This window comes from Rhopilema esculentum, unplaced genomic scaffold (assembly GCF_057945365.1).
Source record: "Rhopilema esculentum isolate cy_ngs unplaced genomic scaffold, ASM5794536v1 HiC_scaffold_37, whole genome shotgun sequence".
Classification (NCBI taxonomy): Eukaryota; Metazoa; Cnidaria; class Scyphozoa; order Rhizostomeae; family Rhizostomatidae; genus Rhopilema; species Rhopilema esculentum.
The window spans coordinates 1,239,560-1,254,460 of record NW_028300848.1 but is presented as its reverse complement, the minus strand read 5'-3'; the positions used below and the strand labels follow the sequence as shown (position 1 = coordinate 1,254,460).

At 39.5% G+C, this 14,901-nt stretch overlaps 1 protein-coding gene and 1 pseudogene across 7 annotated transcripts in view; one reads left to right on the top strand and one right to left on the bottom strand.

Annotated features, from left to right (window-relative positions):
• The window catches only part of LOC148957134 (uncharacterized), a 58,923-nt gene extending 48,313 nt beyond the window's left edge, over window positions 1-10,610 (top strand). For 3 of the 7 annotated variants that reach the window (XM_089115864.1, XM_089115875.1, XM_089115871.1), the window contains 2 exons: window positions 4,526-4,633; window positions 5,350-6,563. In XM_089115864.1, the coding sequence (XP_088971990.1) occupies window positions 4,526-4,626 (101 nt within the window). In that variant the 3' untranslated portion in view covers window positions 4,627-4,633; window positions 5,350-6,563. The other 4 variants (XM_089115866.1, XM_089115865.1, XM_089115868.1 and 1 more) reach the window with 4 other exon arrangements.
• LOC148957135 (uncharacterized) lies at window positions 573-3,929 on the bottom strand (annotated as a pseudogene).
• Window positions 10,611-14,901: the final 4,291 nt, after the last annotated feature.

Sequence of the window (14,901 nt, the reverse complement as noted above, 5' to 3'; positions counted from 1 at the left end):
TTTTGTACCACCAAAAGATTTTTTGGATAATCATTTTCGCTGTTTCTCTCTATCAGACGTCCCAACTGCTCCAGTGAATATACGATTGATTGAATCAACGTATATATCTATTAGAATCGGATGGAGGAAGCCTGCCAGTCCGGGCTATTCAGGAATATCCAATTATCTTGTGGAGTTGTTTTACCCAAATAGAACAGAGACAGTGCGAAATATGACCGTCACAGACGGAAGCCCCTTTCTTGAATACACTTTCCTTTATCTGAATCGCGACCAAGAATATAGAATTCGTATCTCTGCATACAACGCTGTTGGCAAAGGGGCATACGCTGAAGGGTCCTACAGGACAGTCCGGATAAAACCAAGGGGGTTTTTTGTGCCAAAATATTTTTGTTAGTTTGTTGTCTCTTCTTTCTGCTGTATGGTGCTTATAGGTATCGAGAGCTCCAAACACTGTCAAGGAAAGTCAAAATATTTTTGTTTGCACACCACTCAAATATCTTGTTCCAAAGGTATAAAAACCTTTTAGAACATAACTTTTTAGGTGTTAAATGTTGGGTATTGTTGGGTAAATTTTGATCCGTTTGAACACCTCAACCAGCATTTGACTATTTTTTGCTTTCGCTGTTTGTTGTTATTTTGGAATGAATCGAACTGCCTTGCTTCGCAAGTTTGAGTAGAAGAATGTTGCAGTCGATAATGTGCAGTTAAAATCAGAAATGTTGGATGAGTTTGCGAAACAGTTCCAAAATCATCAAAGAATATTAAACATTTTTAACCAAAGTTAACTTACGTCAAGATCGCCAAACATCATGCAACTCTTTTGCCAAAACCAATTTTTTGCCGTCATCCAACGAAGTCTAACATTGTTGGCTAAACTAGTGCAACATTTTATTCCAAACGTTGTTTGTTGGACTTAGGACGAGATGTTGCACTGGATTGGCCTGGGATTGTTGTGATTAGTTTTTAAAGATTGCACGACAGAAATCTGAAATATACCATCTTCCATTTTCCATCCCCAGTCTTGCGGGTTTAGACAGCAAAGGTCTAAATGCTTCCACTGTGTACCTGGAAGTTCAAAAAAATTTTGGGAATTGATTTCATATTGTGAATAAAATAAAGAAGCTAATATGTCATTTTCCTACTTAAACTAACTATTAATTAGAAAAGGAATAAAAACAGTGTTGGTTATATCGTCCACATCAGTTATTTGAATTGTCATAATTTTATTAAATAGAGAAAAAACGTCATGAACCTGAAGATGCACTCGTAAAGCATGGTAGTATGTCGCTCTTCCAGTTGGAGGAAGATTATCTGGTTCTACTACATTGCTCGTTGTAACCATTTCAATGTATTTGGTATGTCGTATACTAGCCAACGAGTCACATTTCTTGCCACCGTAGCTGGAAAATAAAGTGTGCAAAATTCAGTTAGTTGATTCAAATTGGTGATACTATTGCTTGATATTTTATTTCAGAAGCTTATTAAATATCTTAAAAAGAAATGTATTTAGATTTTAACCACCAGTTGAACACCTGCCTCTCCGATCTCTTGCTGAGTCATTGACAAATTCCCAAATTGTTTTGATATCTCAAGTATTCACCTTCTCTCGATTCTAACTGCTTCAGGATTTTCAGCTTCCCTATAACAAACAGAGTGCTCTAATAACAGTTTTCTAAATGATGAACAGTGGCATATCATTTTAGTGTTCCTAGTACCTAATATCAACTGCAATGTATGTCATTATAGGTAATGCAGTACAAAGCTATCATGCTATTATTATTTCAGTTTTATACCTTTTTGGTGCATAACTGAAGTTGTGTCACAGCCACTCCAAGCATGAGCAGAAAGAAGTGCTTCTTGGTACTGTTGTGTTGATAAAAGGTCCCGCATGCTCCAGTATAACAATTTTGAATGTCGCCTTTTCTTTTCCTTTTTCTCTGTTCCAAAAAACGATTCTCCCAATCCATCTCTCCAGTGGCTCATCATGAGAACCAATATATCCGTACCTTCTTCCATCACACTAACATATCTACCAGTTTCTGCGTACTCAAGGACAGTCTTCACAATTGAGATATCCGCGTCTCCATTACTTTGAACTGCGACAAACCTTTCCTTCTCTAACCGAGTACAAAGCAACTTAATCAGCCTATCCTTGTTATCTATGTTCGCCAGAAATGCTTCCCTGCTACAAGTAATTTTTGAGCTTTCAGTGATTTCAATGCTAGCTGGCGTTTTGCTCATTCGACGAAGAGGCTCCTGACCTTTTGTTGACATTCTGTCTAAGTATCCATCAAAAACAACGTTAACGCAAGTGTAATTCCCAAATCTTTGCTTTACAAATGCAATGTACTGTTCAAGCACTTCAGAATACGTTGATTTTGGCTAGTGGACTTTGTGGAGCAATGCATCACCATCAACCACGCAAACGTCATTTGTAGTCGGGATAGTTGCATTCTCTGTACCCAGTAAGTGATTTCTAAGAACAGCTTTAGTCGATTTTCTCATCATACCTTGTTTAAAGAGTGACGTCGGCTCTAGAGTTAGCTCATAGCAGAAGTTTTCAGTAATGTTACTTTGGAAGTTAGCCAAGGCAGTCAAACGGCTAAACAGTATAGTTGGATTGATGGTCACTGTATTGTTCCCCATTTTCGTCTTAGGTAAGAGATCTTCAAATGTTTGAACTCGTTCTTTTCTCTTGATGCTCGCACCATCAAGCCAGTTGAAAGACTTTTAAGATGTTGCCCGTCTTCACCAAAAGGGTTGTGGCGATCAAACTATTCTTTGATTAACGTAAGATCTTTATTGTCTCTCTGCTTGGGCCTAACTGAACATGCTGTTCACTTGTTTTCCTATATGCGCCAGTCGATTCACCCATTGCATTGGGTATGTCTGCACACCTATGGATACTTCCGATCCATAACTGGCGAGTAGATTCCGAAATACCTCTTTCTCGCGTCAGACCACCGTTGCTCTTCAATGCTCTCATCATCACCTGTTCAATGACCAAATCCGTCCATAAGCCTGACCAAAATCGCTCGCTGTGCCTGACAGTCTGCAAATTGCCTCTTGCAAACTGATCATAGACCCAAGGATGAGAGCCTTCCAAATCAAGCATGTTTTGTAGATGCAATTTTGCACATTTAGCATAGTTAACATGGGCTGTATGCGAATAAGTTCAGCATTTTGTTCAAAGACACCAAATGCAAATTCCAGTCACCAGTTCTCTCCGCACGAATAAATATTTTTATCACGGCGATGTAATTCAAATATTGCAACCATAACTTTAATGTCCAAGACGTTTTAGCGAGGTACTTCTTGTACGCTTCGAGATTGAACGTAAGCTTTGAGAGGGTTGGGAATCATTGCATATTGATGTCACGGTGATGCTTTTCTCTGAATTCATTTTTCAATTTTTCAAAATCAGAGCACAAGTCCTCAATCTTCACTGTCGCTTCTTCAAATGTAGGACGTTCCATCTCTTCACAGCTATCACGATTCTCTTGTCCAGATGCAATCAATTGTGTCATTAATTTGCAAACCAATGCAGACTCGATAAGGATGTGTCCTCTAAGCGCTCTCGACACAGCCTTCCCAGAAAAGATATGGGGAACAGCTCTTCCCATAAACTTCTTCAAGGGCTTCTTCTAATCCACTTCCTTTCATTACAGCATTCAATGCTTCCAAGAAATCTCATCAGAAGATGAACCCTCCTAAGATGCAGACTACATTAATCGATTTTGCATTTTATTATCTCCAAAGCTTTGATGGATTATTATCCCTAATCCTAACCCTAACAAGCCTCGATATGTTCGATAGTGATGACGTCACCGATGACGTCATCGTGTTATTTTTAAACTTTGTTGGATTAAGCGTGACATATAGCGTGACAACAAACTTTGTTACTACTTTAAATTTCTAAACTGCTCAAAGGTTTCTGAATGATAATGGCCTTTTAGAATAAACTAGCCTTGCGAGAAAACACATGAGTGAGATAAACTCTTTTTTTATAAGAAACAGTACGATAAAGTTCATGCTGACTGTTGTTAATTTTTCGAAGATCTAAGGCTGGAATGTTTTTAATTTGTTTTAAATTAATAAGGTGTAAGCAGTGAAATTGGTAGCTTTTTCGCTTTAGTGAGGTGTTTAGGCCTCAGTTGCCTCAAAGTGAGCGAGATGTCCTTTACTTGCTGAAAAATTTGAATATTCACCGAAAAAGCACCTACACATGGCTAAAATTTTATCATTGTCTTGTAGATGGGGGATTTGAAAACACATTCGTTGTGGGCAACATTTAGACGCGTTGGTGAAATGTCATCTACTTGAAATCAGAATACTTCCCATGTTGTGGACAGTAGGCCCAAGAAAACAATTTTTTGAAATTGGTCAACCAACCTTCGGTCTCAGTTGATTTTCTTTGTTGTGCAGCCAGACAACTTCACTATTACTTTCAAGTCTAAAATTTATGCAAAGATATATTTCAGGGTGGGAGCTGTGTATAACCTGAGATTTTATGTCACTTTTGTAGATAATGGTGGAAGATCTACGCGCGATGGAACTATTGTTGGAATCGTCTTTGGTGTCATGCTGCCATTGTTCTCATTATCATCATTTTTTTCTTCATGCTGAAGAAGAGGTAAGAACGTAAGTCATATTAACTCAACTTTTCTTTCTAGGCCTATAGATTGGCAAAGTAAAACATCATAATCATTTCTTTTTAAAATTGTAAAAATTGTAAAATTGTCAAGATAGCCTCTAACCTAATTGCAACAAAAAATTACAATAACATTAATAAATCACAGCAACAAATTGATAAATTACAGTTATTAATTGCGAATGGACAGAACCCAAGCTTAACCCTTCCTCTCTTCCTTCTCCCAGAAACAATATTGTTAGTACAGACAAATATCATACATGTAGCATAAATAAAGCACTATTCCTAACCTCCTTAGTCGTTTTATTGAAATCCAACGTCATTAAGACAGAGGGGTAAACCTGTGGTGTGTATGCAAGGACGGTTTCAAGTTGCAGTTCCTGGTTTGAGGCTAAAATCATGCTATTTGCTTGATAAAAGAGGCGAAAGAAAAAGTTGTAAACTTTTCTCTCTATTCTCAATTTAAAAATTGAAGTTTGCTAATTTCAACTTTCTTTTACAAATCTTGAATACCCACATTTTTTACACAGGCCCTTTCTGCTCCCATCCTAGGACAAGCTGGATTTTTTTCTACGTTTCATTCCTTGTACATGTGTGTATCTTTATACAATTGATAAAAATACGAGCCGCAGAATACCTGAGCCAGACTGTCATAGGTGTGCCAATTCGACCTAAATTCGTACTTATTTCCTCAACAGAATAGAATTTCGAAGGTCCAATTCGCAACTTGAGATGCAGCAGCCGAAAAAATTCTTGCCTTCTCTTCAGTTCCGTTTATTTGGCTGGCTGATATGGAATGTTTGATTTTTTTTATTTTTACGATTGCTTTCCAGTTAATTTATGTTGAAGGTGATTTACAAAATGTGTTTATTTCTTAACTAACCGAAATTTACCCAGAAATTTTTTCCACCGAAAATAAATTCACCGGGATATTTGGCACCGAATTTTTTGTACGTAATGTATGGCGAATTGACTGAGAAAGCCATATTTCAGTCATTTTGCAATGGACTTAGCCCATCTTTCACAATTGGTCTAATTTTCGAAATTCTGTGAATTTCGCGATTCAACATATTTTTGACTGTAAAGTAGCCCTTAGAAGTTGGCTGATCTAGATCGAATATCAGAAGCATCTATAATGAACTTATAATACGACATTCTATTTGCACTTACAGCCATCTACCCAGCCACATATTTGCACTTACGCACAACAGCTTATATTCCTATTGTATTTACATTCGCTTTTTAGCCTAGCTTTTCTATTCGCTTTGTTTTAGTTAATCCCCTATAATGAGAGCTGTTTTATTATAGTTGTGTAGATAGTTAAAATGATTAATCGAGTTCAGATACAGAGAAAAACAAGTCGTCTCAACTCTTTGCTTCTGCACACACCTAGGTGAGAAGTTATATATATATAAACTAACACAAAATTTAGTTAGTAAAAGAAACAACAACGCTTTTACTAAACATCTTTAGGCACGTTTTTATGTTTTAAGGGAGGTTCACTCAAAACAGACCCCCCCACCCCTGAAATAAAATTCTCCAACATGAGTTTCCACCCGCCGGACAACAGAACCGCCAATGTTGGATTACCGTAAATCCTCGAATTGACCCCCCTCAAAAAGCCCCCCTCAAATAAGCCCCCATCCTAGAACTAAAAATTGTTAATAAGCCCCCCCACGAATAAGCCCCCACTGCTACTGTGAATTCTCAAGTTGGAACTCCTCAAGTTGATGAGTTTTGCCATCTGAGGCTGCCACCCCCCACCCCCTTCGAATTGTAATAGGAATATTCTCCTTTTCAGTATTAACCTCGTTATCATGTTACTTATGACGCACTTAACTTAAGGATATATATTTCAGCACGTAGTTAGTTATAGGACTTTTGATTTCGATGATGAAGCAGAAAACATAAACGAAGTTCGTTTCTCTTCGTCTCACTTCTTCGAGAAAGATCCCGCTACAAAAATTGGTGTTGGACCCGGTTCTCCATTTATGGATAAATAACCGCTACAAAAATTGACACGGTTCTCCATTTATGGTTAATAACCGTCAGTCACGTCCACTATCGAAGTAGTTGTTGGTCTTGTTGGTGGTCTTGCCGAAGTGGTGAAATCCCAACAACATACCACAAAAGAAATCACTGCCGAAACGCAACGACAGTTACAAAGCCTCTCGCAAGCTGTTGCTGACCTGTCTCTCTCCGTTCGTCCACAAAATTCAAGCAGCTCTACACTACGTCTCCCACAATTAATTCTACCGGAGTTTACAGGCAGGGAACCTCTAGATCGTTTCATAGAGCAGCTCACACACATCCTTTCCTCCTCTGGTGTCTCTCCAAAATTTTGGTTGACTTATTTAAAGCAACAATGTCAAAAAGACGCCAGAGCCTTCGACATCGTCTGCAAATTCGAGTCCGAAAATACTATTCAATTTTCTTCTACACGGACTTCAGACGAATTCATGACTCTTTACGATCAATGTTTGGCCACTCTTACAGCCCACCGTGGTTTACCCAAAGAACAACGTATCCGAGAACTTCTTGCCACGTACTACGCCATGCACCAGAATCCTGGCGAGTCTGTTTCCGATTTTGCACACCGTTTTCTGGTAACCCAGCACTCCCTCGAAAGGCTCATTCCTGGTATCCATCGTTCTTCCAACCCACACACTGGTGACATGGAACTCATTCATGCCTTCATTATGAAACTTTCTCCTATTTTATCCAAGGAACTTCTCAGTCGTGATTCTCCTTTTTCCAATCTGACTGCTGCCATCGAAGCTGCAAAACGATATGAGTCAGTTCAGCACGTCCTTTCGCCTCGAGACACGCCCACTCCATGGAAGCCGGAATCTCTCCTTACCGCTACTTCGCAATCAGCTTCTCCAGTCCAGCAAAACTTAAATTCTGGACACTCGGGTACAAAAATTTGCTGGTACTTTAATAAATTTCATAAAGCTCATTGTGAATTACCTAATAACCGATGTAAGTTTGGCTTTATTCATACATGCGTGCAATGTTCCAAGTCTAATTGTAAGAAATTCTTACATAATTTTCACGATTCCACACGTAACAAGCCTTCTCGTGGCCAGAATCACTTACAGCCACGAGGCACCTTTAAACGTAATTCACATGATACTCGTACTTCTCCTCCTGAGTCTCGCTATTCTGTATCATCTCGAATTCATAGCAATTATGCAGATATTAACACAGATCGTGATGCCTTTATCGTTGATACAGTAAAGTACGTATTTAATGAATCTCTTGCATCTTTAAAACAGGATCCCTCTGCTAGTATTGCACAGGAGGTAGAAAAACGTCTCCCCTTTTCAACTTCCACCCACCTCCCCGAGGCTACGCCGCAAGACCCACTTTACAGTATGCCTGCCGTATCCGCCCTTACAAGTAATCTTACATTTTCGGCCCTTCGTCTTGCGGATAAAAACATCTTGTGGACTAAGGTTACTTCCGCGGGGCTTTCCCTTCCATTGCCTTTAGATACTTGCTGCTCGGTGTCCCTAGCAAGTCAAAAACATGCTGCGCACGTAGCCCGTCAGCATCCCAATCTCAAATTCACTAAACTTGAGCAGCACGTCCCCGTTTCGGTAGCTGGGCCTACCTCCAATCTACATGCTGTAGGTATCATGGAGGTCCCTATTGTATGGGAAAATGGTCGATCAGTTATATTTACAATGCTTGTTGTTCCTAATTTGACATGGCCTATTTTGTTCGGGCAGAATCATTTACGCAAGGTTATGCAACAACCTGAATATCATACTGCAGCAAAAAAGTGAAGGGGCTATAGCCCACCCCCTCTGGCGTGCCTGATCTTCAGTTTCATGCTAACACTGATCTGTTAATAATGTTAATGACTATCCAGCTTGACTCCATACCAAACTTCTCAATCAATTATATATTAGGTATAAACCTCGACCATTATAATATGTAGTGTTATAGTTTTATTATTAGTCATATTAAGATACATGTCATATCCCAGGGGGCAGTCTTGATAAATTGCTTCTCCTGGGTTCCGTCCGAAAATCAAAATTGTCGCAAAATTTGCGACACTCCGCCAATAGTTCTGTGTCCTTCGGTAAATTTTGTTTCATTCGGTAAAAATCATTTTCCTCTTTGGCCTACCAGTCTTCCAAACCTGGCTACGCCACAGTTAAAAACCAAATTTCAAAAATGGGCGTTTCTATCATTTTCCAGTGACTTGAAGGGTGTGACACCAAAATTAGTGCCTAACACCCCCAATCATTGTTGCTTATATCCGCCCCTGCTTGCACCCATAGCAAGAAAATTGCTATCTGGAAATTATTGGCCCCCTTATGGCTGGCTCCTGTTTTTTTTCTAGTAGCCGCAACGCCCGTGTTGCAGGAAACTGTAGACGCAAACAATGATATTTTTCACATTCAACTGAAACGCTTGTTTTTTTCTGTAATGAAATAAAACACTAAAATAAAAGATAAAGATTTTTCTATGCCTGAAAAGATGACCACAAATGTAAACACTTAATGTCTGTGTCTACCCTTGTTTCTTTGAAAGACTGTGGACTAATATCCCATGGTAGACTCAGTAGTTTGACCATCATTTTGATCGGAAATTCAGAAGCTATAACTGTTGGTAGCATAACACACGTAGCCTGCGTGCAGACTCAAGTCTCTCACAAAGAACTGTCGAGTAGTAAACCGATCCGTTGAGTCTGCACATAGGCTACTAGCTCGGTGAATGATTTGCCAGTTACTATCGTGGCAAGCGAAAATGTTGGCCGATAAACTCTTTTCAGCTCAGGCGCGGATCTAGCCAAATTTTTGACCAGTTTTGGTGTACTTTATCCCATTACAGCCCTGTGTTTTTGTCCACACTTTCATCTAATATGTCAAAATTTTACTCCATCCAGCATGGCCTTTGATCCTCTTCTTGCAACTTCGATTCTAATTTTCATGAATTTTTCCGAGAAAACACGTCAACTCCCCTTAATATAAAAACCTCAGATTCTTACTGCATCCGTATTCCATGTTGTATAATTTTGTTTTAAAGCGTCCATCCTTTCGAGCTATGGATATCGATGTCGAGTATGCTTTTTAGTCACCGGTTTTTCTCGCATAAGGGAAATATATGGGCGCCGGTTTTCACAGGTTTTCAGAAAACAATAGCCACCGGTTTCAATTTGGCGCATAGATAGCATACTCCAAGCTGTCACATCGAATGGCTGCTGATTTGCTCGATTTTGAATGAGATAAAAGATAAAGTAGAAAGCTGGGAACTCTGTCAAACTCTTGTGAAGGTTCAATTCAGTATATAAACAGAAAAACTGTAGTCAGTCAGGGAGAAATGCAGCAATTGTTGCAATTGAAATTTAGATCAAAAATTCAAGATTTAAAGAGAAACATAGCTCTTAGAACTTGACCGGTTTTTTGAAACCTGTGCAACCGGCCTAGATCCGCGCCTGGAGCTAGTCTAATTATTAGTACTGTAGTGCTTTTTGTACCAATTCTGCTTTTGCTCACAATGCACATCAATACTTCATTTTTAGAAAGTTTGTAAAGGAACTCACTCGAGGAAGTTTTGGCTTGTGGTGCAGGTTCGCATGTGGTGCAAATGTACAGTATGTAATTTGTGATATATTCTTCTTGGAGTTGTCCGCTACCATATCAGCGCTATTTATCTCAACATAATCTTTGCAAATATGAATTCATGTTTATTTCCTCAGGCATGCATTGATTTGTTGCAGAAAAATTTGGTACACACAGTTTTATTAGAAATCTTTAGATGGTGTCTCATTAGATGGTTTCGTTGATATCTTAGGAGAAGAGCGATCAGATTAGAAAAGTGTTACGACGCAGGGTTCCCTTCCGGACAATATCAGGTGAGAATTGCATCTTGTGCTGTGATTGCATCAGTGTCTGTAAATATGTTTTTTGTATTACGTAATTGTTATTTCAAGGCTCTGCTAAGGGTACATGAAGGTTAGCCTGCGCACAGATTCAACTGGATTTCCAATCGACGAGTTTAGTTACATGAATCCTAAAACTTTCCATTCAACTAAACTTAGATTCATGTAACTAAACTCGTAGGTTGGAAAACCAGTGGAGTCTGCGCGCAGGCTACATGAAGGGTTGCTTCATCAGTTTTGCCGTGCCTGTTAAAGCCGTGCTGTTATTTGACGAACTTGTTGTTTTCAGTCGTTAGTCGAATAATTGCGGTAAAAAGAAGAATTTTGATTTTATCTGCCGTTGCCGTATTTTTGAGCATTTCAGCCTACAACGAACTCTCGTTGGTAAAACCCCCTTTTAAGTGGTTTTACAAAAGGTATTGTCAAAATCTAGCGGGTAGTTCTAGCCATTGGAAGCATATCCACGCCACTCACAATGTCAGCCCGAAGGACTTATCAAAGAAATCCTTGTTTTGGAAGCCTTTTTGCTGTGTATCAGATTGACTCTCAGGTTCTATGCCACGAGTTTGAAAGTGGAGAGGGGGCAAGGCTGACAAAAGTGGGGCCAAGGCTTCTGTCGCCCTTTATTGCAGCTCTTGAATTATTTGCTTCGTAAAACAATTGGGGCATGCATGATCCTAGTTTGTCTGTCACACCAGATATTGATTTAATTTCAAGAATCGTTTAAATCGCAAGATGAGACCAAATTACCCCGAGCATTTTCACAAAGTGCCCAAAATATGGTTTTTTATTATCGATGAAAATATAAGAGCCAAAATTTATTGAAAATAATTTGCCAAAAAGGGAAGACTGTAAATAGGCAGGTCGACGGAGTGCCGCCTGGGAGCAGAAGCCTAGCCTGTGCTCCAGACAGAGGTCTGGCTACCAGAAGCCGTGTCCCCAGTAATAAATACATAAGCCCTGTTTACAGTACACAAATTAACCTGGGTTTGTTCTAGGTTAAAAGTAACCCGGGTCGAGCCCTGATGCGTTTACGCTGGAAACTGTCGACTTTGTAGTATAAGAGGCATCAAGGGCGAACCTGGGTTAGTTTGATATCGACGCATGCGTAACAAAGACAAATTGAAGGTGAGGATAAACAAAATGGCGGCAGTCGACATGTATAGTGTTTGCGAACTTTACAAAATATAATAAATTCACTTTAAAACAATTATTCCCAGTGCGGGCTTCGTACAATGAGAAAACTGTGCATTCGCGCTTTGCTTTGTTTGCACTCGGCAACATGTCTGCCACTACGCATGCGTCCTGAAGAAACTAACCCAGGTTCGCCCCAGGTTTGCGTTTACATACCCTGGGTACCAGACTCACTATGTATAAAATAAAATAGAGAGTCTGGTCTAGTGCGCCCCATTCTCGTTCTGGTGTGCTGATATTAACCAATCAGGAGCGAGTGTACAGATTTCTGTACGTTCAAAGGTCACAGCGAAACAATGAACTTAGCTCTGGTGTAAAACATTGAACAGAACACGAAATAAATAAATGCTAGCGACCGTAACGATTTAGTTTGAAGATGCTTCTAAAACTGTACTCAAAGAATATTTTTCACATGTTGTGGAACTCAACACAGAACAGCATTGGAAGCCTTGTTTGTAGAGAGAAGTGACACCTTCGCCATATTGCCAACTGGCTTTGGAAAGTCTCTGATGCTGATATTTCAGGCTGTGCCTCTCATTGCAAAGAAATTAGGCCTTGTAGTGAAATGCAGTAAATAAAAAACACCGCAAGGCGCCAAGAACAAACAACAACAAACACAAGTAAATCAGTTATGGCTAATATTTCGCCCGGTATACGGGGCTTCGCTTGTCATATTGCCCATATTTGCTGTGGTGACCTTCCAACGTGATGATTCTAACCGCCGCGGTGTCTAAGCGCGCTGCCTTCACAGTGAGGAAGTAGACTTTGAAAGTACACACAATTTATGTGGAAAATTACAAAAGACTTATTTTAAGTTGTATACGAAATTTAATAATGATTAACATTTAATAACTGCATTGTGCTAACTTTAATTTCATGCTTCGCACATGTTTTTTGCTGTCAAATAGCGTTTAAAACCTGATTTGATTGGAATCTTGAGGCAGAAGTGTCTATTACCACTGTATTAATAATGCCAACTTTACAGAACTATTTAAAATACATTTGCTTTAAGATTTCCCAAAACTCCTCTGACTACTGAGTATCTTTGTTATTTATCCGACAATCTTGTTTCACAGGCCTAGTCTGTTAAATAGACTTCACTTCTTTCAAGTAAGTTCACCAGAACGAGAATGGGGCGCACTAGACCAGACTCTCTATTTTTTTTATATCGTGAGTCTGGTACCCAGGGTAGCGTTTACACTACACTTTAGTCTAAACTAACGCAGGTTCGACCTAGGGCGAACCCACCTTTCGAGATTGGTTGACTAACTACCTGGGGCTAACCTGGGTTAGTTTGCGTTTACACTACACAAATCTAACCTGGGTTAGCTTTAACCAGGGGCGAACCCAGGTTAGTTTCTGTAGTGTAAACAGGGCTATAGCCTGTGCATTTGTTGAGGCAGAATATAGGACCGCTTTGTGAAATCACAGTTAGGAAATCGCAAATCGACAGAGAACAATACGATGTTATGAGAAATGACCTTTGTGGTGTGAGAATGAAATAAATCTAATTAACATATACAATAAAAATTTCGATTAATTTTATTATCATAACAAAGCCATTTGTTAGTCGCGACCAGCCCCGGGAAAGGTTGTTGCGAACGTGCGCACCATCTGTAGCTAGTTTCCCACCACTGGTTCCCACCGCACCACATCGTTCATGAGAGCTTGTGACTGCGACGGGATGCCTTCTTGTTCGCGCACTGTCACCCGGCACCAGGCTACATCGCGTTCACTTGGAAACGGACACTCTCAGAACAAGATGTTTTCGTTTTCAGTACCGTTGTTTACCATCCTGACTCATATACAAAGGCACGCCCATTGTCTTTTGGATACCTCATCAACATCCAATGAAAGCCTTACATAATCCAACGAACTTTTATTATGTCATCTGTTTCAAGAGGATTTAGATATTTCAAGAAGACGTGAATGAAGAAATGCAAATTGAGATGGACGCCATATTTCAAGGGACATTTATCGTCTCTATAAACATAAAAAGGCATATTACAAATAAGGGACTCAATTTTTTGCGGCTCCCTATTTGTACGGCCCCTGATTCAGCTTTCTAATGTTTATGAGTGATTACAAAATGCCTTGCGCTTATCAGGGGCGTCACAATATCCTTTCTCAAGCGGGCGTTTGAAACCAAATTTATCTGAAATACCACAAGCTTGGTTGAAGTATATGTATGCAGAGGGTGTCCTGCCCCCATATCCCTTTCAGGTATGCTTGCCTCCTTCTGCAGAGCCCTATGGATTCAAGTTGCTAAACAACATATCTTATTTGACAGCAGGGCCGGCAAGACCGGTGGCTGCGAGACATTCCCTTCGCTTTAGAGCAAAATAATTTGTTTTAAAGAAAATCTGCAAAAATGTAGTCAACCATCTTATACGTTTGCGTGCTTAGTATTCTCTTAAAAAATGTCCTTACCTAAGCTTGGCTAGTAGGTTTTTACAGGAGAAGACATAAAGAACATTGGATATGGGAATTTAATCGAAGGAATAGGCAGTTCTCCAAGTTGTACAATGCATATATTTGGCAATTGATCGAATAACTTGGTCCAGAATAAACTTGATGCTAAAAAAAGTAGTTCGGTTTTTTCTGGGGCCAAAACCTGACTCATAAGGTCTACTAACAAACAAACTCTCAAATGGTTACAAAAATAGAAAAATCAGCTGTCGAAGGAAAAGAAACTGCTTGAAAATTTTTGAGAATATATGAAGTGAAGAATCGGCAGCTGGAGCGGATTTCAAGGGCAAGGATTGGGGGAGTTGTTACTGATAACTGGATTTTGGTGTCACGCCTTTCAGGTAACTGGTGTGCGAATGGTACTTTTAAAATTCAGCTTTTCAAATCAGATATAAAACAGAGTAGATTTATGTATCATTTCAATGCTGATTTACGAAAAATCCTTTCTCTTGAATCGAAGCAACATTGTCTCTTCTTTTCCTTCAGCCAAAATCTATTTTAGATGCAGTTTCTGGCCATCCCTAGAGTCCTATTTTTCTAAACTTTGCCTTCCCGCCAACTAAGGACTAAGGTAGCGCCATTTACTAAACCCTTTCACAAATTTCGTAACCTAAATTTTTGGCCCTTACCCTTTCATATAAGCTTCGCCGCCCCTGAACAGGGCTTTTTGGCACATTTCTAAAAACACCTG